We start from the raw sequence: 24,665 nt of genomic DNA on the forward strand, positions 1-24,665 counted from the left end.
CCTTCTAAGGAACGGATGTGCTGTATGATGTCCTGCTTCGCCTGGGATGAAGCATGTTCTCCCCGATAAGACGGGTATCTGGAGCGGTTTATCCTAGCCCATTGAGGTTTTACAGGCTCGCGGTTTAAGGCAGGCAATCGTATGGGGCTAGACGGAGGCGTGGTTGAGATTCGAAGCAGCTGCGCAGCCTCGCGGAAGGACGGCAGTACCCGACGTTTGGACTCCCACTGGAAGATGAGTGCAAATGGGTGGCCCCACTGGTAGCGAACACCCAGTTCCCTTAACTTATCAGTGATGGGCTTGAAGTCTTTACGACGACGAAGCATGGTAGGGACAAGGTCTTGGAACAGCTGTACAGGAGAGGCCTTGAACTTGAGTTCTGCTTTGTCTCGCGCTGCCTTGAGGATTGCCACCTTCTCTGTAAAGAAATGGACCCGGGTCAGGATGTCGGGGATAAGACCCGGGCAGCCAGGTGGGCAAGACACCCGATGTGCGCGGTCCAGGGATGGCGGGGATGCATCCTCATCTCCACTCGTGGAGCAGATCTGTCACAAAGGTCATGATGTCTGACACCTCCCTGTTTTTCAAGTCCTCCTGTTGTAGCTGTAGTTCAATGTGTCGATCCTCAAGGGTGGCCAGGCGTTGCCACTTCTGTTCTTGGTTCGGAAGTCATGTCTGCTGTGGGAGCGGAACCCGATCTGTTCCACAGGGCTGTAACTGGGTTGTCTTTCGGGGGTGCAGCAGAATCTTTCCCAGTGAGCGAGCGAGTCATGGCTCCTCAAAGATCCATGGGATGGGTCGTGGAACTAGTGTGAAGGGTCGGCACAATGTCGGGCCTGCTTCCAGCTTGTGGCTGACCAGTCAGTAGGCACAGGGCACCAATGAGGGGAAGTGGGGGTGTCCAGGGGGCACCTCTCCTGAGACCTCAGACACCCGAGAGAGTCCAGATCAGACAGAGAAGGGGTGAGGTCAAGTAGCATGCAGGGTCCTGACTGGCCAGCCTCGGCGCACCTCCCCAGTCCAGTGCATAGCCCCTCTTGTAGGTCCTCCCACACTTCCCCGGCGCGAGGAGCTTCTCCTCACCACCCCCTGGATGTAGGTCTAGGGTGGGGGCCACCCAAAGTCCAGCAGCTCACATCCCGGGAGGTTTTCAACAGTCCCCCTGGCATCAGGATTCTCCTTCCAGGGGTGTTACTTCACCCAGGAGCAGGCACATGTGTCTCAGGGGCCCGGTACAGGGGAGGTATCACAGCTAAGATTCACAAAGACTCGCATTTCCGTCCACCCCCTGGAGCAGCCCCGACCACACTGAGAGCCCTATGCGCACACACGCCACCAGGGTACAAGGCAGTCACAGATCCCAAGGAACAGCGGGGGGTGCGTTCCTCTTGAACTCACCAGTCAGATCCCCCGAAGCCACCACAGCTCACTCCAACAGCAGGGCCCCAGGCCAGCGGCGAGAACAGTGCAGCCGCAGGGACCCGGGAAAGGCACCAGATTCTCAGCATGTCGCTTCAGGCCCCTCAGGCACAATCAGCCACCCCTCCACGGCTCCAGAACAAGTCAGAGGGCCTGTCCATTTAGGTGCTCCTCGGAGCTTCAGAGGCCCAAAATGGCGGCTACCGGGCCCCCGGCCGAGGCTCAGACCCACGGCGCTCAGCACTCTGCCTCCAAGATCTCCCACCATCAATAAGTGCTGCAGGGGGCTCAAGAGGCAGCCGCATGCAATGTGGCCCAGAAAAAGGACTGCAGCCGGGGCACAGGTAGCGCCATGCAGGATAACGGCCAGGGCTATGTTAGCAGCCCGAGAAACTCTCAATCGGCAGTGCCCCTGCGGTGCAATAGCAGTCCGGAGTCACAGCCCCCATACCTCAGCTGCCGGGGCCGGTCACCTCCGCTAGGGGGCCTCCGATATGCAGGCACGGGCAGTACTGCAGGGGGGTCGCTCCAGTGTGTTCAGCAGCTCTGGCTGTTTCCGACGCCGTCAACGATGCTGCTGTGACGCCGCGACCTGCACTGAGACCCAGGGCGCCACTTGCGAACTGAACGATGCATCGCCCGGCCTGCTCCACAGCTCCGACACCCGCCGACTCCGGCAGTGATCAGCCTTTCCGGACGCCAGCACTCATATCGACTCCGTCATCGCCAGCGCCTACATCCTGTAGTTGCGGCGCCGATAACCGCAGAGGGCCACTCTACAAACTTGCCAATGTCGCATTGTCAACTGAGACGACAGCGGCCATCTTCGACGCTGTGCACCTTCACCAATTTCGTTTCCAGCGCCGAGATGCCCCTGGGCGATTTGTGCGCTATAAAAGTGGCAATAACATAAAAACAAGGTACTGTTTGTTTGGGTGTCTGTGTGACTCCGTGTCTGATGCCGCGATCCTCGCGGTTGGCGCTTTACTTTGGATTTCGTGCTGTCACGACATAACAATAGCCCCAGTTGGTGCTATTTGATTTCTACAAGGTTATTTTTGCAATATCCTTTGAAAGTCACTTTTCTGAATATCTATATGTTGTATTTTTGTCGTTTTGGTCTTGTTTAGTTTAGATAAAGACATTGTAATTGTCTAAACTGGTGTGGTGTCCTTTTGTGGTGTTTTCACTGTGTTACTGTGAGTGTTGGTGCAAATACTTTACACATTGCCTTTGGGATTAGCATGTCTGCTCGTGCTTAGCTGCCAAGGGGGTGAGCAGGGGTTATCTAGAGTATGCTTTCCCCTTACCCTGACTAGAAGCAAGGGTCCCTATTTGGACAAAGCTACCTACTTCTGCTAACTAGAGACCCCCATTTCTAACAAGTGCTCATTGCACTTTTGGTGCCTGGTTTCTGCTGCCTTGAACAATTGTTCGTATTAAAAATGTTGCCCAGGGGAAGAGACTTAAATGGATACAAATTGTTCCCATGGATTTTAAGCTAAGCTGTTTTATAGTTGTCCCACCGACTTAGTTATTTGTCTTTCAGCAGATTCAGATGTGATGAATATCTTAAGAGCATGTAATTACATGTCTGGATGTGTGCACCGCCTCTTGTTTGCCCGGTTCGACACTCCCTGCAGACACCCTCAAAAATGGTATCCCAGCAGACTTGCAACTAAGTGAACCGGAGACAGGGACCCCTTCTTACCCAGACTTTGAATGAAGCGGTTAGGGAAGGTTCACCTCCTTTGTGGTCCACTTCGATTATCATTCCTGTTTCTAAAAAAGGGCATGAGGAGGAATACAAAATTGACCCTATAGTTAACTGACAGGGTGGTCCTTAACAGATTACTAACCTTGGCAGATGAGAACCATATATTAACTGATTTGCAGTTTGAGTACTATTGATCAATGTGTAAATTTGCAACTTATTATTAAGAACACAATCGCAAAAACTGGCTTTAGTTACCTTTGAAAGAGTCAATCAGGATAAACTATGGGGCATGCTTTTGCACTTGGGAGTTGCCCTAATATTGTAGTTTTCTCCAAGACTTCCATAAGAACATGGCAGTGGTAGTATGTTATAACATTGTGGTTCCTGTCCTGATCCCTTTACTTGCATTAGATCGGGATTTCCCAATGGTGGGTAAACGGCCTCTCCCCGCATGATTATACGCAGACGATGCAGTGCTCCCAGTCAGAACAGACAAGAATCTGCAAACGTTAGTGGATTGCTTTGTATCCTTTATGGGTGCTTTGAACTAAGCTAAAAACTATAATAAGTCCTTTGTGACATTGATTGGACCTAGGCTGTTAAGAGGACAATCCTTTTACACACAGGGGAATATGATGGCTAAAGTTAATTCCTTCTCCTATTTAGGTGTTCAGTTTGATCATGCACAGTCATGGCTTCCCTTAGTTGAAACCAAGAAGAATATGTTCTCTAGAACCACCACAGCTGTGTCAAATTTTGCCTTGAGATTGGGAGAGAAAGGCAGGGAATGACGTGGAGGGTCATGAATGTCATGGAGGGCCTAGGATCATGTGAGTGATCTCTTGAAAGCTATGGGGGAGTTATGAATGACTCTGAGGATCCTAGACCTAGGGGGCCCCAGAATGATACTGAAATCCAATCAGCGCCATTGGGGATTTTTAATGTTATGGAGAACCTGTGAATGGCCTTCAGGGTGTAATGACATATTAATATATTAGTATATATGCGTGTTTCTTTCAGAACCACAGACTGTGCGCAATTTGAATAAGGTTGTCATCACCAACACCACTGCCTTCTTCTCCTGGGATGTCGATCTGCTAAGCACGTCTGAGCTCTCAGGATTCCTGATCAATACCACATCTGCCCCAAATGACCAAAAACTTACCACTCTTGGCCCTTCTGCAAGGAATTACACCATTACAGGTCTTACCCCTGGGATGAACTACACCTTTGAGTTTTGGAGCTTTGTCAACAGCACATGGGGTCCAGCTGCTCCTTCTGGGTCAAGGAGGCGTAGAGATACTGGTTCAGTCATCACGACGTACAGTCCACCTATGAAACAGAGTGCGCAGACAGGTAAGGCTGAAGAAGCCATGTGGCTCATCAACCGGGGTATTACAGAGCCTTGAAGAAGGCGGGTGGACATGGTCAGTCTTTTCACCTGGCTTATAGGGGTTGTTGTCTTGCTTTTCTGACATTATGTTTTTGAACCTTTCTGGGGGGTGTGCCTGTCTATTCACCTAGGTGTGGAAATGTGACCTAAAGAGGGGGGCTCCTGTTTTTGATTAGGTCATTGCTGGAAAGTACTATTAAACCATGCAGAGAAAACACAGTTAGAGGGGACAGAATATTCAGAAGGGCTGGAATAGGGGGTCTCTAGGGATCCCTCTTTTTGTGCAGAAATGAAGGGCTTGACCGGTGAGGCTGCTGTTCACAGACACTAATGCTGTGATGGCCCTGGAAGCAGTATGCACATGGTACTGGACTCTCACATTCCTGCATTAATGTAATCTGATCTTTTTAAACCCTTTTAGTCTTTGCAGTTCAGGTGTCAACATTTATGATTCGGCCACACTTAATCTGCTCTGTGATGACTGATCGTGGCACAGTTCTGAACCCCCTACTGAGATGTGACTATCTACACTTTGCCCTCTTTTGCCCTGGTCCATGCCTACCCATCATCCCTAGTAAGTTATATGAGCTGCAAGCTCCTTCTACAGCCCGGATCTGACACATGCAGCTCTAGGTTGCAACTGGCCACCTTCCACTCCCAGTCAGCATCCATCTCACCTCCTGTATCCTTGAGTTGACTCAATCTTTATTGTGTTGCCCTCATCAGCCAACCTGAAACCTCATTTGAAACTGGCCTGAATCTTATCTTAATGTGTCCTTGGCCTGACACCCACGTCCTTGTATTTAGCTCATCAGGATCCCAGATGCTCGCCTGTGCCTTATCTGAATTCTTTTATCCTTTCTTGACCCTGATTGAACCTTTTACTTCCTCACTTAACTAGGCCAGGCGCAGACGGCCACTTCCTGGGCCCTAATCTGATTCCGGTTACCCCCCCTGATCCTGATATGACATCACGCTGCCATTCAATGCAGTGTAGATTTCCTTTAGCTCCCATAGGATACTTGTGTAACCAATATTTCGACCACTATATTTGTGTCAGATAGTATTCTTACAATGATATTCAGGTTGTATATCCATCAACAGAGAGAGAGGGCAAAAATAGCAATGTTGTTTGCAAAGAAGCACATTAAGGCACTCTGCACATGTGAGTAATGTCAATGTGAAACCATAGACTGAAGATGAAGAACAGAAAATGGATCTGCTCATTGCAGGCAGAAAAATGTGAACACTACATGCACTCACTGAGTCTTCATATACGATCATAGATCTCCACACTAATGTTTTGATGGGTGGCAGTGGTCAGACTAATAACATATCATTCAACATGTGTGTTTCTCCTTTCATGCTGCAGCTCCAGGAATCATTTTTGATCTGAGCTGTATAGTAATGAGTGGCGGCTACAGCTTGGGTGTCAAGTGGATCTGTCCCTCTGGATCATTCGATCAAATCAAAGTTCTCCTCAATGATGTAGAGAAAACTTCCACAAAAGAATGTAGTGACCATGGAACTGTCGAGGTGGGAGGACTGCAGCCGGCATACAAATACAAGGTCAGCGTGCGGACACTCTCCGGTGCAAAGGCTGTGAACTCAGATGTGGTGCTGTGCGAAACGGATCCCACAGGTGAGCAGTCTAGAAGCACAGAAATCTGTGGATTATATCGCTTAACAAGAGGTTAACAATGCTTCTCAAAATTAGGGACCGGTGCCTACAAGATAGACAGACCTTACCTCCAGGCCAATACCACAACAAAATGCAGCATTGATAAGATTGTTCTAACAAGAGGTCTTGAATCCACCATTGAAAGCAAAAAGGGGAGAAAAGTGCACCATGTCAAGTGTTGCTTGTAGAGTCTGGATAACCCTACTAAATCAGATCATAGAAAAGGGGCATATCTCTCTGTCTCATCAGGGCCAGATTCCTACCACATTCTGAGTATAGCCACTGACTATGTAATAATCTATATTGAGATGGTGTGTGATGTGTGTTTGTGTTCCAGATGGAGTATTTAGGAAAGGAGTTTCTCTAAGGGGAACATATTTTCCCTTAGAAAAAAAGCCTTCACTCCCGAAATGCCAGTGGGAAATAAGTTACATGCCTTTCTCAAGAATTTGCCTGGAAATTGTGACTGGTGCCGCTAGTGAAAGGTTTTGTGGGTTGCAGTGGCGCCCGGCATTAATCGCGGGTGGGGGGCTGGGGGCCGTGTGAGGAGGAGGGGGGGTAGTTTAATAATAAATAAAAAACGTTCAAGGAAAAATGACGGTCCAGAAATCCTGGTGTTGGATATAAATTCCTAAGAGTTTAGGAGGAACGTACCTCGAGGCTCTTGACCTCTCAGCCTCGTATTAACAAGTAGGAGTAAGGGTGTAAGCATGTGTTCCTCCCTTCAGTTGGTCTATTTTATTCATAAGATTAATTGCTTTTTTGTGACACAACACAGTAATCCAAGTAGAGTTGAGTGAAGGCAGATATTTGTTTTCCATTTATCACTTTTTAAAACCATTCCACTTTTTTTTATCATGTTTTGTGGCAGGTTGTTAAGAAAAAAAGGGGGGCAGCTGACATGTTTCGCCCTATGCGGATGGTGGCGGAGACCGATCTCTGAGAGATTGTGGATGTTTTCACATATTACTATAAAGAAATTTGGAATGTAATCTACTTCCATCAGTTTGTATGATTTCTGAACATCACAACTAGCCTTGAGAATGCCCTGGCTCAATCTGCCACATAGGGCGAAACACATGTCGGCTGTCCCCCTTTTTTTCTTAACAACCTGCCATAAAACATGATTTAAAAAAGAGTGGAATGGTTTTAAAAAGTGATAAATGGAAATAAAATATCTACCTTCACTCAACTCTACTTGGACTTCTGTGTTGCGTCACAAAAAAGGAACTAGTCTAATGAATAAAATAGACCAACTGAAGGGAGGAACATATGCCTACACCCTTACTCCTACTTGTTAATACGAGGCTGAGAGGTCAAGAGCCTTGAGGGACGTTCATCCTAAACTCTTAGGAATTTATATCCAACACCAGGATCTCTGGCAGGAGCAGGAAGCAGTCAGGCTCCCGCCCCTTCCGTAAGCCAACCACAACGCTACAATTGCAGTGTTGTAGTTGGTGGGGCCGCCCAGCCAGCAGCTTACGGGGAGGCCATTTTGTCCATGTGGGCTGCTTTGCAGCCTGGATGAAGAAAGGGCAGAGTGTGCATGAATGGTTTGGGCGCCCCAAAGGGACAACCAAACAGTCATTGTACCCTCAGGTGTGGGTACACCACTCCTCCCCTGCTCGCAGAGCAGCCCCTCCCACCCGCCCACAACTGCACATAAAATGGTAATAATGGGAAGTTATTACCATTTTATGTTTCTGCTTCTCGCACTGCGAGAAAGAAGTGGGGCGACGCTCCTCCGCCCTAGTGGCAGAGCTGTTTGTGGCCCCAGCAGGAGCTACATTACATCTACTTACCATCTTATCTACCATGTACTTGAATTGTAACTGGAACTTAATAAAGCACCATCTTGGAACCTACATCTTGACTACATCTGTACCGCTTTATACAACGACACTGCCCCTGGTGGGTTGGCAAAGCTCTTAAACCTACATAGTGGTAGAACGATTATGAGCATAGATTTACAATTTGCGATGTGCATCAGACTCTGAAATTTTGGGTGAGGAGTGCAGCATTGTGGGAGTTTTTGCTCCAATACTTAAAAACAACAGCCATAATTGGCAAAGTCAAGCGGTTTCGCACAGATACAAAAAGATCATTGGAGGTTATGTTGCAGCAGCAGTGGAAAACTTTGGGGTCCCTTGCGCGCCAGTGCGTCACTTTTAATATAGGAAAAAGTGACGTACATGCAGCGCGCAAGGGGCTTGTAAATAAGCCCTTTGTTTTGTAAACTGCAGATTGCCGCTCCAGCTAGCGACATGTTGAATATACCTTTCGTTTTTCCTCGCAATATAAACAGAATTCCATTCAATTGTTATAGCAACGCCTGTTTCCGCCTCCTCAGGAAACTTGTCCGCCTCCTCACGAAGCTTGTACAACACACTGACCACGAATTTCAAACCCAGAGAACTCTAATTTAAACTTTTTTCTGCTTACTTAATGCCTGAATGATGATAATTAATATCAGATATGTTTCTTGAATCCCTATGTTTTTGGCGAAAAATGTTTCTGTATTTATCCGCGGAAAGGTTGCATCATAGGTCAAGCTTGCGTTTCTGAAACACTAGTATTTTGTATTGGTCTTTGGCGCCCCCTAGTGGTAAAAACGATTACACTTTGTAATTGTGGCACGTATCTAATTCAAGTTTTCAAGAAAGCACCCACCAAGAGCTGCACAGGTTCAGCACTGAGCCGAGCGCCTGTGCATGTTTTCGAGAGACCACTGACATCTTTAAAGGCCGCTTTAAAGAATCATGTACGCATCACAAAAACAATACCTTACTGTTAGAAGGTGGTTCTGACACTTGGGCTGCCCGGATTTTTCGCTTTTTGAGCACCTAATTGTGGAGCTTTTACTGTGGGGGAGCCTCATAATCTGGGACTCGCCCACAGTGAACGCATAAAGAAGGAGACTGCATAGAGATTTTACTGGTGTCCCCCTAATTGACTAGGCCGCTTCGCAGCAGCTGGAGTATGGGGCACTGTGCTGGTTACATGCAGACACAGGTGTGCACACGTGTAGGGGCTGCGCAGGTGAGATTCCTAGCGTGCACAGTCCAGTAGCAGTTACAGAGTGAATGGTGTGGCAGGACTTATGCAGAATTGGGAGGTGACATGGAATAGGCTTTATACACTGGAAAGGAACATGCCAGGGAAAGTCAGTGTGTCTTACTGTGTTTTCACTTCATTATTCCCCTATGGGGATGTGGGGCCCATGGCTAAAATGACTTCCACAAAGCCTACAGATTCCAGACACGCACTAATGTCCAGTGTAGCAGATGTGAAAATGAGTATTCTGCAAAGTCCAAAGTCATATTTGTACTGCTTTTGGGTCGTCCAGATATGTCATATTTCTCTGGGTCACTGGCTGGGGTCTGGCCATGGCAGGTTAGATTAATGACCTTTCCTCCCATAGCGAAGATCTTCCCTCCAAGGACAAAAAAGATAGGTGGAGCTAAAAGCCAATCCATCAACTGCTGTCGCTGGGTGCCAGGCACCAGGCTGAACCAAGGCAATAAGGGGGGAAGGAGTTGAGTTTCAGAGGCCATGTGGCCAGAGACACTGGATGACGCAATTTCGAACAAACCCAGGGGCTGGACAAGAAGGAGGGAGCAGTGGCAGGGAAGTAAGGTGTCGCTGTTTGATAGGACACACAGAGACTTCCTGCCAGCCCCCTACTCAACTTTTAAAAAGTCCTTGCACAGGAAGAGAAGCTCTCTCTGGGGTGTAGTCTGCTGAGGCGAAAGGTGCTGGAGCCTGGTGCAATGGGCAGTTGGAAGGAGAACACCCCTGACTGCCCCCACAGGCCCCTAACAGCGCCAGAAGAAGAGCCCAAGACCGGTGCGCAGAAGAAGAGGCCTCTGTGCAGGGAGAAGAGAGGCGCAGGAGAGGGCTCCCACAGGCTGGAGGACGCCGCCAGGAGCGAGAATACGCAAAAATGGGGCAAACCGGACTCCTGGGGGCCGAGATATGCCCTCGAGAAGGTAGGCGACCTTTGACTCCGCCTGGGACCAACGACGAAGCGGGTGGGGCTCCGCCGACGGTCACAATCATGCCCCTGGGGTAGGCCAGGTCCCGGGGGCTGACAGAGGAAGAAGCAAAGCCGGGGGGCGCCGTCGCTCCCCCGTAAAGATGCCGAAGGGGGCCAAGAGCCCACCCTGGCCCCCGGTGATGTAAAGGAGGGGGGCGGGGGAGCGCCGTCATGCCCCCCTGTGAAAAATGCCCCCAGGGGGCACCAGGAGCCCACCCTTCCCACCCCGCCGACCCGGGATGCGGGGAAGCGCCGTCGCCCCCCTCCCCAAAGATTCCCGGGGGCCCCGGACCCATCCCCGGGCCCCGAAGTCATGGATTGGGCCCATGACCCTATCCCCGGGCCCCAAAGTGAGGCGGAGGTGGGGGAGTGCCGCCGCACTCCCCCGAAGATGTCCAGGGGCCCGGGACCCCATCCCCGGGCCCCAGTGAAGAGGAGGAGGACGGGGGAGTGTTGAGTATCGCTGCACTCCCCAGAGGTCCCACGAGGGCTGCGGGAGTCTTCGCGTCTGCCTGCCGGGCAGACCAGAAGGGATCGGCTGGCTCCCGCGGCAGCACGGAAGAGTGGGGAGCTGGCGGTGGGCTCCCCAGGCTGCCCTCCAACCACGGAGGACAGCGGGGGTCCTAGGTGGGACCGGGGTCCCCAAGGAAGACCTGCAGCAGTGCCAGGGGCCCGGGTGGGACCAGGCCCCAGAAAAGAGGAGGAGCGGCCGGGGGTGAGCTCCCCGAGCCGTCTGTGCTTACCTGTGGGTCCGGGTGGGACCGGGCCCCCCACCGCGGCACTAAAAGCGGCAAAGCACCAGCGCGGCTGTCCCCGGAGCAGCCGGAGAGCCGCTCATCTAATATGCGGCACAGCCCGTAATGCCTTGGAGGCCAGGATCAGCCTGCAAGGGCAACACAGCGTTTTCTTGGCTCGTGGTGGCCGCAGAAGAACGGGGTCATCACTCTACATGTGCAAATGGGGGAGTGTGGAGAAGTGTGGCTCAAATGGTTAGAGCGGTAGACCCTGATGCAGAGGTCTGGCCCGGGACCAGGGTTCAATACCCGCCTTGGCAATTTCCTCGGACCTGATAATTCTCGCCTCGGTGCCTATTCGCCACAAGTTCTCTGGCAACGCCGTTCTCTTTGCCTGCTCCCTGAAGAAAGACCTCACAACCTCCTCCATCGATGGAAAATGAGTCAAAGCATCCGTATTTTCATTTTCCAGGCCTGGTACATGATGTGCCCCGAACAGTATACTATGCTTGAAACAGGCCTCACTGTTTTTGACTTGTGTTGTCGGCATTTCATGCATTAATTCTGCCAACTATATATTAATGGTACCTCAAACCCTAATACATATTCGTGTGAATTTAACTGATGTAATGTATGAAATGCTGGGAGCACAAGTCAAAAACAGTGTGCAGGGATTGCTTAGCTCCATTCCCCACTTGTTCTTCTAAAGTTCATGTATTAACTCTGAGAATATATGTATGAACTTTAGACACATGAAAAGCAACCAAAAAATAGGAATCATACACTAGCCTCTGCATTTAGTTAGCACTGCTATTCATAGTGCTTCCTATGAAGTGGTTGGCAATTCTGTCAGAGGGAGAGATCACCAGGGCTGCTGGGTATGTGCGAAATAAAGTCTAACTTGATAAAAACATATATGATTAGTATGGTGGATGGATTTGAGAATGCAATTGTGTTGTATTTAGCCTGTCTCTTTTCTGCTCATGGGATTTCACTGTGTCTCACATGATGTCACCACCAGAATGTTTGGTGACACCATGGAGTGTTGGGGCTTAGCCTGGTGACAACTGGCAGTTGGAACCAGGCCGGCTGAGAGACAAGCAGGTCACTCCTGGTGGATCTTTTATATTAACATCTTGAAGACTTGACCTGAAATCTATCTTGAATAAAACAACCTAAATTATACCAGGCTTCTATTTACAACAAATTTGTGTGCGCTAACTATTTAGTTGTCTTGCTAAGGCGTGTCATTTTCCTTTATGCTCTCGTGGCTTTCAATTCCGGATTGGTTTGTCTCTCCCACACATATGGCCCAACAAAACAGTCTTGCAATGATTGAGGGAGGTAAGGATGAGCGAGCAGGCATGGGCGCATGGGCCAAGGAACAGAGTAAAACAGGTGTCAGAGGAACAGGGCCAGACTGGAGAACAAAAAGCAGCCCTGGCAAAAATTCTCACACCAGCTCCTCCACCATTTTCTTCTCGCGCAGTCTCTCTGTTTCCATCCATCCTCTCTCTCCTTCTCTCCTCTCTCCCCTCTCCTCTCCTTCTCTTGATCGTTTTCTCTCTCCTTCGCCCTGCCCCCTTTATCTTTGCCGCTCCTACAACCTCCCTATGCCTGCTGCAATTAACCTCAGGAAGCTGGAGAAAGTGAAAGTGTACAAGCGCTGGGCTCTATAAAACCGGCCTGCAGCTCTCCGACCTACCAAGGGAAATGCCTGGTGGAATAAGAGGCCTGCCTGGACCTGCAGATGGGGTCAGAGGGGACGCAGAGAGGATGAATTTGGGGCAGCAGCAGGGGACATGGGGGAAAAAAGGCATTGAGGCAAAGCTTGTGGGAAGTGGGGAAAGATCTTAGGGGCATGAAGAGTGACGTCAGTGAGGACAGATGTAGGTGCAAGACGAGACACCAGCATAAAGAGGGAACGGGAACAGTGGGAGAAACCCTAGGAAAAAGGGCGAATAACTAATGGACTGACTACTAACTTTTGCTCCTGGGTAGCATGCTGCTTGCCATACAGCACTTCAATGCCTTGTCGGGGGTAGAAAGCGCTATGTAAAGGCAATTTAAACATTTAATTTGGGGGAAATGTCAGTAGTGTTTGGAGGGAGCCAGTGGATAAAGACACATAAAGGGAAACAGAGAGGGCCACGTGCTTCTTTCAAGTACCAATGGTCAGCTGCGGTGGAAACGTGCACAAAAAACAATAGTTTACTTACATTAGTCGTGAAAGGCCTCAGCTCATCCGTTGACAAGATGGCGACTCTGGAATACTTTATTGGGCAAGACAAATAAACGAAACGATACAAAAGCCATCAAAGCAATAACAGGGAACTGTAATAGACAAGAAAGCCCTTGAATCATGAGCAAGGGCCAGACCCAAAGTCCGCTCTAAGCATATGTTACAGAATTGGTACCAATATTCCTCAGACTGACCGCTGACGTTGTTTGTAGCAAGACTGCAAAAAGGGTCAAGTTTTACAATCTTAAAGCACTTTTTTAGCTCAGTAAGTTAGTGTAAGCAGCAAGACAATGGCCCCTAATTAGTGTTGACAATAAAGCTGCTGTAGCATTAGAGAATCCCTACTTAAGGCTATACGCCGTGAGTGGTTTTGCTCAAAGCAGCACTGAAGTCCTCCCTCGGCCAGCGATAGACTGAGCTACATGGTGCTATAGAGCTATTGTGCTGCGCTGTCCACCACTGGGAGTATGGCCTTCATTCTGGCCAGAGATTAATAAAAAGAAGACTAGGGACAAACACACACTGACCCATGTAACATTATAGCCTTAGAGACTGCCGTAGCGGGCTCATCAGGCCATTAAAGACCCGGTCCATCGTTCGGCTCGTGGCCTTTAACTTGAGTGCGGGCCTTTAATGGCCGTTAATACTCACTACAAAGGGCTCTAAGGCTATTAGAACTTTCCGCCCCTAGCGGGCAGAATGTTCAAATTTGCCAAACAATGGCCTCGCGCAACCTGAGGGGATGAGGCCTTTGTTAAACATTGAAATGTTAACGCCCCAGGCTTCTACCCGCCATGTAAATGTAAATGTAAATGTATAGGCATTTATATAGCGCACTACTTACCCGGAGGGTCCCAAGGCGCTTCGACCGCTGCGAAACTCTTCCTGGCTTCCCTGAGAGATGGTCCCTTAATGGGTATCTCCAGGGTGAGACCAGGCATCCCCGGCGGTCTGGTGGGGCCGTTAGTGAAGATGAGGCAAGCTAATGCCCAGAGTTGCCGAGTGTGATCGCTGATCAGAGTGGGCACCGAGGCGAGAGAATTGTCGAGTCCGCTGACCCTGGTCCAGAAACCTGCCGCGCCGGGAATCGAACCCTGGTCCCGGGCCGTCCTCTGCTCTCGGGTCTGCCGCCTCTAACCAGTGAGCCACACTGATCCCTCCATTGTTTTCCGTGAAGCTCCCAACATTCCAATGTTCTAACACATGTTCCTCATATCAGCTTCATGTCAGTCTGTCAAGTGCTGTGTGTCTGAGCACAGAGCGTGATGTAGAGTGTGTAGGCTGACTGCACAGCCTGTGATTGCCGTGGGTAGAAGGTGATGTGTAATGTGCAACCTGACTGCAATATGCTTCAGTGTTTGAGAATACAAGGTGCTGCATAATGTGGACTGCGTAGCCTGTGAGCAAAGTGCTGTGATATCTGCAGATAGAGCTTACTACATAATAAAGGGTGATATTCTAAGGCTAGGACAGTGGCGGCTCCTCCGCTAAGGCAGAGAAGCATCGCCCCACTGAACAAAAGGGAAAATCAAATGATAATAACTATTGGTATTATCATTTTATTTTCCCCATAGCTGTCAGGCGGGGCTGGTCAAAGCAGGGGAGGAGCGCTGTGCACTCCCTAAATGCTCATGAACGTTTGGCCGGCCCTCTTCAGGCGACCAAGCACCTGTCTGAGTGCCGATCCACAATGCTCAGGCCAATCACAATGCTTCGTTGCAGCGTTGTGATTGGCTCAGGGGAGCCTGGGCGCCGGGTCCTTCCTACTGCTGGCCGGGAGTCTGCAGGAAGATGACGGAGGAGAGGTGGAGTCCAGCGGGTCGGCTGGTCCAGGTAAGTGTTTTTTTTTTTTGTTCAGTCCTTTGCCCCCTCACCACTCGGGTCCCGTAGCAGCCGCTACAGGGCTAGGAAGTGATATGTAATGTTCAGCCTGTCTGGTATATTCCATGATGTATGAAGGCCGAAGGTGCTGCATGAGGTGCATCCTGTATATGAAGCGCTGTCTAGGGCTTTGGTGCCTGAAGAGGCAATATGCGGCATAGTACACACATTGGTTGTACACTGATGTTACATCTGAGGGCAGAAGGGCCTGTATACCATGTATTCTGCATATAAGGTGTTGTATAGGCCTTTGATGCCCCAGAACACAGTTTACTGGATATACCATGAATTGGTTGTATGATGGTGTTACATTTGAAGGTGCTGTATAATATGTATCCTGTATATAATGTGAGGTGTAGTGCTGTGATGTCAGAAGGTGCTGCATACTGTGTATTTTGATTGTACAGTGCTTTGGTTTAGGAGGGGAGAATGAGATGTAACATATGTAACATATGCGGCCTGTTTGTAATATGTTCTGATGCCAGAAGATGGAGGCTGTCACGTGACCCCTGTAAAGTACTGTGTAGATGACCTTGGTGTGTTGTCCAAACTATAACTATTTCCTTTTCTTTTTTCCTGCAGGGGTCATTGTTGGAGCTATATTCGGAGTTTTACTTTTTTTGATCCTAATAGGAATAATCATCTTTTTTGTCTTGAAATTTAGAAGGTGAGCATTGGGTTTCCAGGGGGTGGGTCCCCTAATGCAGCCCTACTAATAAATGTGCCACTCTGAGGAGAGGGCCTCTGACCAGTTTGACACAACTCTCAAGACTTCCATCTCTTGTTATCTGGCGAGGCTGGCAATGAGAAGCCACCTCGTGGTATCCCGAGTGGAAATAGCTCCTTCAGACATTCACCAAAAAGTATTTGTTTCTATGTATGTATTGCTACTTGCATAGCGTAGAGCCAGCAGGGGAAGAACAGAGATAGGCCGAGGCGAGTCGAAGGAGTCCAACACGCTGCGCCCCCATAGCTGAGCCGCACATTGCAGAGTGTGGCCGCTAAAATACTGACCACCACAATATTACGAAGGTAATAAATACAATAACAATGAACATCCGTATCAACATCAGACGCGCCCCCACTCTGCACACCTAAAGGAAGAGCCTCAAGACCAGGCTCTTTGGCTGACCTGGAGCTCCCATCCCCCAACCCCCTCCCCCCAGTGTCTTTGGACCCTCACGGGTGAGTAGCGCGCTTCCCAATTCCCTGATCAATTGATTGAACATATATTCAAGGTACATTGATGTGGCACCTGGAGCAGCACATCTATACGTATCTATCTATACATAACATCACAATATAGCGGTAGTTGATTTTCTAGCCACGATATTTTGACAGATAAATATTTTTACCCTTGCGCATGAGAAACCCTCACCAGTGCTCTTAACAATGAGGTGGTTAGGGTCACGACCTCCTGACGCAAGAGTGCGACAACAGCCTGGAGTGGGGCTGTTTGTGGCCTGTGCTCATTTGCACGGGGCACTATGTAGAACTTTATGGTGAAGTTGTGTAAGCAGTGTGCTCTTTAACTCTGTTTCTATTGAAGGAGGTCAGTGTGGTTTCATTGGAGCACAATTTGGCCTGTGTATTTTGTTGACATAGGGTATTTAATTTCTGCTTCCCACCCCGGGTAGTTTAAGTAACTCTGCTGCAACTTGTCAGAGCTGCGCTGGAATCACCCACAATTTTACCCCAGCAATGCCCTATCTGTGCTGGAAAACTCCAGATACATGTATGATTCCTGGTCAATGATATGAGGACTCCAACAGTAGAAACCTCTTTCTTCTGTGTGCTGTCGTTGTCTTTGGACTCCAGTCGTGCACAGTGCCTCCACTAAGCCCCCGTCACGTCTAAAGACTCTAACAGGGTGAGGCTCTCCTTGCAGGCTGTGGTCCAGCAGTGCTCCACCTGCAGCCTCTCATGCAGCGTGAGCCTCTTCATGCAAGTCCTAGTCCATGCTGTTGTGCTTTAGGCGTGTGCGCTTGGTCCTGTAGGTCCTGATCTGTACTCCTAGACTTTAGCAATGTTAGCGTCTTCCTGCAGGTCCTAGTCTGTGCTCTTTGACTCCAGCAGGTTGAGCGTCTTCCTTCAGGTCAAGGACCATGCTCTTGGACTCTAGCAGTGTGAGCCTCCTCCTGCCGGTCCTGGTCCACACTCTTGGGCTCCAGCATTGTGAGCTCCATCCTGCAGGTCCTGGCCTGGAATCTTGTACTCCGGAAGTGTCAGCCTCCTCCTGCAGGTCCTGGCCTGGAATCTTGTACTCCGGAAGTGTGAGCCTCCTCCTGCAGGTCCTGGCCTGGAATCTTGTACTCCGGAAGTGTGAGCGTCCTCCTGCAGGTCCTGGCCTGGAATCTTGTACTCCGGAAGTGTGAGCATCCTCCTGCAGGTCCTGGTCCACACTCTTGGAATCCAGCAGTGTGAGCTTCTTCCTGCAGTTTCTGGTCCACGTAGTAGCATTCTAGCTGTGTGCGCTTCCGCGGTCGGTTCTTAGTTAGTGCTATTAGACTTCAGCGCTATGTGTTTTCTCCAGCACTACCTGGTCAGTGTTGTAGTACCCAAATAGTGTGTGATACTCTCCTGGGTGGTATTGGCCTCCAGAAGTGTGAGCTTCTCCAACAAAACCCAGTCATTGCTGTAGAAACTCCATAGTGCTGGCGGTTTCCTAGCTGTGCACTCTCTACCCTGGATGGGATCGAAGGCTAGTGATCTGCCTTCCCTTTTAAAAATGAGTCCTTGGTGGTAAAGTGGGTTGTTTATTTGTTGTTGCTGTTATTCTTGGAAAAAAGTATTTGCAACTAAATATTGAATTCTTGTTTTATTTGCTTAATACAGGATGAAGGGAGGTTCCACCTCTGGTCATGGCGTCAGCCTAAATAGGTACGTGCATCCCTTACACTCTTCCCTGCACTAAAACGTGAGAAAGCTCTTCCCCGGTGGGCTACGCAGGGGAATGCAGTGTAAACAACTGCATCTTGAATAGTGCTGACGTCACTAGTCCTTGTGCATGCCGTAGAGCTTCTCTTTCATGTCTAAACCTTGTTGTTTTTCCTCTATCCCATCCTTAAGCTTCCTGGTTTTGGAAATCGCAGGATAATTCATTACAATATTCTAACTTGTTCACCCTCCATTCTTCGAATTAACATAGTGATGGGGATCCCATAGGGCGAAGAAACAATGGCAACAATCTTGAGGTGAGAATAAAAGAGGAGTTTATTGTAGGTTATATCAAGGGAGCAACAGTGCAGGTGACTGCAACCATTCCCCTGCTAACCACTATCCATCTCTCCACCTGACCTCACACGAGACAGGCATCCTTGAATGGTGGTAATAACTCTTCACCTGAGTGGCGTATAGAAAAAAACAACACACCAACTTCCTTTATACAAAATGGAATATGGAAACTAACAATATGAACTGGGGTGAGAAACTTCAAACACAGGAAAAGTCAGGATAAATAAAGCCAATCAAACTGAAGAAAAATTGGTATTATACGATACATATAATGTAATAGCTAAACCGTAACTAACTTTTACCCCTGCCACGTTAGCATTGCGGGGAGTACCACGGCGGACAGAAAGACCATCTGCCGCTTTTCCGCCTGGTAGGCAATTGTCACGATTGCCTACCAAGCGGAAAAGGCCTGCAACTTGGTGAAGGTGCCTTGCAGGCACGGCAATCCATATTAGGATGTTGGTGGTTGAATGCCTTTCCATGGAAAGGCATGCAGTGTTTACTTACGGCCCCCGGGCCGGGTGTGAGGGGGTTGGTGGGTGCACTTGGGGGGCACCCATTGTACCCCCCTACATTGGCATACACAAGGTGGCAGGCACCGCGCTGTGCCTGTCACGTTGTACATGCCAATGCACAACATGCATTTACAACATTGTGACGGGTGCTGCTCACAGCACCGCCCGCCACAATGTTGTATATGCAGGATGCGACCGCCATGGTAGTGGTCGCATCCTAATTGGCGGTGCGGGACTGCTGCACCACTGGTGGCTGGTCCCAGCAACGCTAGGCCCGCCATCCTAATGGACCCCTAAATCTCCTCTCTCCCAGCCCCTTCTCTTTGTCACTTCAATTACATCATACCTACATTTAATCTTCAAGATGTTATTCTTTACATCAGAAATAATCCTATTCTGTTTCCATCCAGTTTGGAGACATGTCACATTCCAACCTTCATATAAGTGCCATAAATGGTGTCACACCAGTAGCACTGTGGGCACTGTTACTATAAGCCCACAACATAAGCCTTAAAGAAAGCTTCACATCGAGCCCTGAGGTTATCCCTCCCCTGATACATTCATTCACCACCTATTTTTTTTTATCCCCTTGGCAATTTCCCTGTAGATGATAAAGACTGCACCCTTGGGTGCCGATTACGATGTCGGTCAGAAAGCCTGCGACCACTAGTCGTAAGTTTCTGATCGCGTCAGAGGCTTTTCAACCGAAACAGTCAGTTTGTGGTCTGACCGCTGAATCACCATGTTGGCGGTTGGAGCATGAACCAGCTGGTCATTCTGACGTGGTTCTGACTGGTTCTCGAAATCTTCCGGCTGCACCGCACCGTAATCCTCTAGTTACGGTGTTTCCGCCGTCTTGATTACGATGTCAGTTTCCCACAGCCTTTTCGTGCTGGCCTTTCTGGCATGGAAAGGCTGTCGGAAAGTGACTTTGGGGACCCTTAGCAAGGCACCCTTGCCACCACGGCCTACTGTTGGTGGCCAAGGGGGTACCTAGGGCGCCCACTTAAAAATCCATGCATTCTGTGGCAGGCACTATGGGAGCTTGTATTACGGCCTTAACACAAGCTCCCATATAGAAATGTGACTTTCCAACCGAACAGTTGTAATTAGGCGGTCGGAACTGCTGAGTGGAGGTTGTTCGGTCCTGAGACCGAAGCAGTGTTGGTCGGAGTTGCCTCCGACCGAGTCCGTTTTGTATTAAGCCCCTTAATGTTTTATCTCTGCTGCACCCAAAAATTATTTCTTGCTTTGTGGGGTAGATTGTACCCTGTTGTCAGAGAACGTTTCAGAAAGAAAACATCTCTAGAAAAAGCATCAGTAAAATTTTTTATTACACTTCTGGTTTTGGGGTTTCTCACAAATTTTCCATTCAACAATGTCAACACATTATCCGGCAAGACTATACATTATCTCTATTGAGGTAGTAGTACTTAAAATTATCAAAATAAATCTACACTTAAAATCTCTCCCAAACATTATCCGGACAATCCATGTTGCCCAAGGGAAGATTCCTGCAGTGTAACCCTTTATCATTTGTCCTGCAAACAACACATCTCTCAACACAACCTTCTATGGCTTCTTCTGTGCAAGCCCACCAATACTTTTCTTTTAACCTCTTCATGTTGGACATTGTGAAACCCGGGATCCCTGGTTGGCTGAGGTGGGTACATTAAGCCAAATAGGGACCCGTGTTTCAACTTCAGGGAAAGGAAGGTCACCTTCTGAGATGGCCCGCTCACTCCCTTGGTAGCTTGGCACGAGCAGCCAGGCTTATCTTCAAGGCAAATGTGTAAAGTATTTGCAACCACGCTCACAGCAACTCAATGATGACAACACAAATAGACTCCACACGAGTTTTATAAAAACGAACATAAACTTCATATAAAAAGATATACGATAAGACCACACAATATATATCCAACATATGCGTATTTGTAATATTTCTCCTGGCCGGTTGTTTAGGCCAGCCAGCTCTTGTAAATTCTGGCGATATTAATGAGCCTTTCTAAACATTCTACTGTAATGCTAGAATCAGACACTTTTGCAATGTAAAAATAATGCATTGCGTAGCACGACAATCAGGTACTTTGCAATGTAAAAATAGTGCAATGGGTAATACAACCACCAGGTACGTCCTTCTACTGATGTAAGGCAGTGCATAATACAGTAATCAGGTAGTTCGTTATGCAAGAATAATGCACTGCGTAATACGCTAATCAGGTAGTTTGTTATGCAGAAACAAAGCAATGCTTCATACGACAATCGGGTAGTTTGTTATGCAGAAACAATGCCATGCGTCATACACTAATCCGGTAGTTCGTTATGCAGGTAAGATACAATGTGTAATACAACAATCAGGTACTCCGTTATGCAGAAATTGTGTAATCTGTACTACACTCCAGTACTGATCATGGTGCCTCAGGCAGTCTGTCTTCCACTCGTGCTTACTCGCAGGTATCCTCTGACAACAGTTGCCCCCAACACGGGTATGGTATAACACAAAAAGTGCAGCTCTGCACTCCTGCCCGGTACTGCCACTCCCTTGGCAACACGGGCCACGATACGAGCCGAAGCAGAGGCTCACGCTGCTGAAATGAGGCCGAGAGTGTCTCCCTCTGAGCCCCGCCCCAGGAGTCGACACACATTACCTGGGGGGACACAAACTCACTCTCCTCATCCAGCACAAGCAATCTTTGGGACTTAGCAATGGCGGGCTCAGGCCGGTGGCACAGCTCCCCCGCGGCTGCTACTGCTACGAAGATCTCAGGCTGTTGCAGGGCACACGCGCATAGCGTTGCTGAGACTTCCTTGAGCTTCGGGTGCACGATCACCGAGCACTCATCATGAAGGTCACAGGCTGCACGAACATCACGTGCACAGCGTCACTTAGACTCACTTTAACTCGGGGTGCCTGATGACAAGGCAAATCCTCACGAAAGTCTCACGGATCACAACGCACACGGCGTAGATGAGACTCACTTGGATTCCGGATGCAAGATAACAAGGCAAATCCTCACGAAGGTCTCACGGTCCACAACGCACATGCACACAGCGTTGATGAGACTCACTTGGATTCCGGTGCACACGATAACTGGACAATCCTCACAAAGGGGTTCAGGCTGCACAAAGCACACGCACACTGTGTCGCTGATCCTTGCTTGGACTCCAGGTGCCCACGATCACAGGGCACACCTTACGAGGGTCTCAGACTGTAACCAGCATGTGCACACAGCGCCACTGAGACTCACCTGGAAAATGTTGTGTTCCTGTGTTTCCACAACAGGGAGCCAGCTCACCTTGGGCCCTTGGGGATAAGTTACTTCAAGACACAGCACACAGCAAAGTCCTTTCAAAGGGGGACACAGTACACAGCATAGTACCTTTAGCCTTTCTTTGCTTAAAACAGAAAACTGCAGGCCAGCCCCAGAACACACAGCAAGGGTCAGTCCTCTCCTTCAGTCTATTCAGTTGTTTCTTCCTTTGCAAAGTTCCTCTTGACCACGCAGTAGCTCCAGTTCTGTTCACACTTGATCAAGCCATTCTCCAAAGTTCATGGGCTTCAGCTCTCATCGTTATACCCCTCAATGGCTTTGAAGTCTTTGTGTTCAGGGGGCACTGACTCCTGTTCAAACCAGTTCTGGGGGTGCCTCCCTGCCTGTGACACCTTCCTCCTTTCATTAGCGGGGGTCTGGATTCTCAATCACTCAGCAGGAGATGGGCAATTGTTTTATAGCAGCAACCCAGGCCTCTTAACCTCTAGGGCGGCTGCTCCCCCGTCCACTCCAGATGCAGGTCAGCCTGTTGCTGTCTCACCTCCTCCCCTGGGTCAAGACATTCCCCAGGTCCTATTACTTTCAAATCCAGGCAGTCAATTCACAGCCAGGCAGAGACATACAGAAATGTTAGAGCACAAAAGCTCAGCCACTTCTAAAAGAGTGGCTTCTAAACACACAATGCACCTTCATAAAAAGATGTGTTATTACATTGTGAGTTCAAGCATACTAAACTTCACCTTTCCATCTTAAGCCTTTAGGAAGATAGGATGGTAAACATATTACACAGCCTTCCCATTCTATCCTATGAGCAAGATGGCCTTTCCACAGTGAAAAACGAAATAAAGAGATTATTTCACTGCCAGAACATGGCACACACCTTGGTACGTGTCCTACCTTTCACATGCTCTGCACCCTGCCCAGGGGGGTACCCTGGACCAACCATAGGGGCGTCTGATGTGCATAGAAAGGGAAGGGTAAGGTCTGGCAAGTGAGTGCACTTGACAGAACAAAATGGCAGTTTAACAGACTGCGTACAGGCACTGCAGTGGCAGGCCTGAGTTCCCTTTTTAAGGCTAAATGTGTGGGTGGCACAATTAGTGCTGCAGGCCCACCTGTAGCATTTGCATTACCATCCTGGCACTCGTAGTGCACTTTACTAGGGATGCACTTTACTAGGGACTTTACTAGTAAGGCAAACATACCAATCATGGACAACCAATTACCATTACACTTTACACAGGGAGCACTTGCACTTTGACACTTTTTAGCAGTGGCAAAGTGACCAAATCATCTAATTTGGCAACACCAAGTCAGAAAAAAGGTCTGTGGCGTTAGCAAAAAGTTTAGGGGCTTTAGCCAAAAAGGACCAAGTCCTACAGACATCATTCCCAAATACCCATCATGGTTGATTTACAGTAGTCTTCTCCCAAGTGAAGCAACTTAATTCTCACCACAATACAATAACTCCCTCTCAATGAAAAGTTCTGATTGAACCTTACTACACCCTTGTAGATGAGGTGGTAAAGATTTTTCACTGGCCCAACTCTTTATAACATACTCCAACTTTAATCAGTTAATTGTCCTTAGCTAGGTGTTCTCTCAATTCACTCTCACTCATGTCTGTCTCAAAGCCAACACACACTTGCAACCAAACACTCAGTATTTTCATCAATTTCTTAATGAACTAATATTTAATTCGTTATCAGCCACAGGAAGCAGAGAGAAAATAATCTGCCATTTGTATTCCTACTGCCAGGTAAGTGTTCTTCCTCAAAGTGATGCTCTAGTAACTTGGAACTGGAAATTATTAACTTAGCAGTAGCCTTGGTTGTATTGACATTTCTTCCACTCAGACTTGGCATCAAAGGCGTATGGTCTGTTTGTAACAGTAACAGTGTTCTCCAGACATATGGTTTGAACTTATCAACTGCCCATGTGTCGGCTACTATTTTCCTTTCAATCACAGAATATTGATGTTCATGTGGATTCATAGTGCAAGATGCAAAAGCTGGTGTTTGATCATTACTATCTTTGTCCTGTGACAATACAGCACCCAATACTGCATTGCTGACATCAAGAGTTATGCATAATTTTATTCCAGGGCTATATGGACAATACAACAATGTATGCATCAGTAAACGTGTAATGAAGACAAAAGTTCCATCTTGTTCACAGCCCCAATCAAATTTGACATTTCTATAACAGTTTGCACATTGAGTCAGCAACAGTAGCAACATTTTCAATTAACTTTGTGTAGAATTCACACATCACGAGGAACACCATAAACTGATCATGATTTTCAGGAGCTGACAACTTTCAATACCCTCCAAAAGCACAGGTCTTAGTTTAATCCCATTACCGGTGATCACATGACCCAAGTACTCCATGCTACAAACTCTGAAAACACATTAATCCTTCCTGAGCTCCAGGAATATAGTAGTAAGCGCCTATAAGACTACATTCGAACACTTCAAGCACTGCTCTTCACGTTTCTATAAATTAACACATCATCTTGGAATGTCAAGACTCCTTCTA

At 48.5% G+C, this 24,665-nt stretch overlaps 1 protein-coding gene across 4 annotated transcripts in view; it reads left to right on the forward strand.

Annotated features, from left to right (window-relative positions):
* Positions 1-24,665, forward strand: part of PTPRH (protein tyrosine phosphatase receptor type H) — a 723,213-nt gene that overhangs the window by 662,193 nt on the left and 36,355 nt on the right. For all 4 annotated transcript variants that reach the window (XM_086930309.1, XM_086930310.1, XM_086930312.1 and 1 more), the window contains 4 exons: positions 4,157-4,492; positions 5,902-6,171; positions 15,686-15,770; positions 17,939-17,983. In XM_086930309.1, the coding sequence (XP_086786435.1) occupies positions 4,157-4,492; positions 5,902-6,171; positions 15,686-15,770; positions 17,939-17,983 (736 nt within the window). The remainder of the gene's footprint in view (positions 1-4,156; positions 4,493-5,901; positions 6,172-15,685; positions 15,771-17,938; positions 17,984-24,665) is intronic.

This window comes from Lissotriton vulgaris, chromosome 7 (genome assembly GCF_964263255.1).
Source record: "Lissotriton vulgaris chromosome 7, aLisVul1.2, whole genome shotgun sequence".
Taxonomy (NCBI): domain Eukaryota; kingdom Metazoa; phylum Chordata; class Amphibia; order Caudata; family Salamandridae; genus Lissotriton; species Lissotriton vulgaris.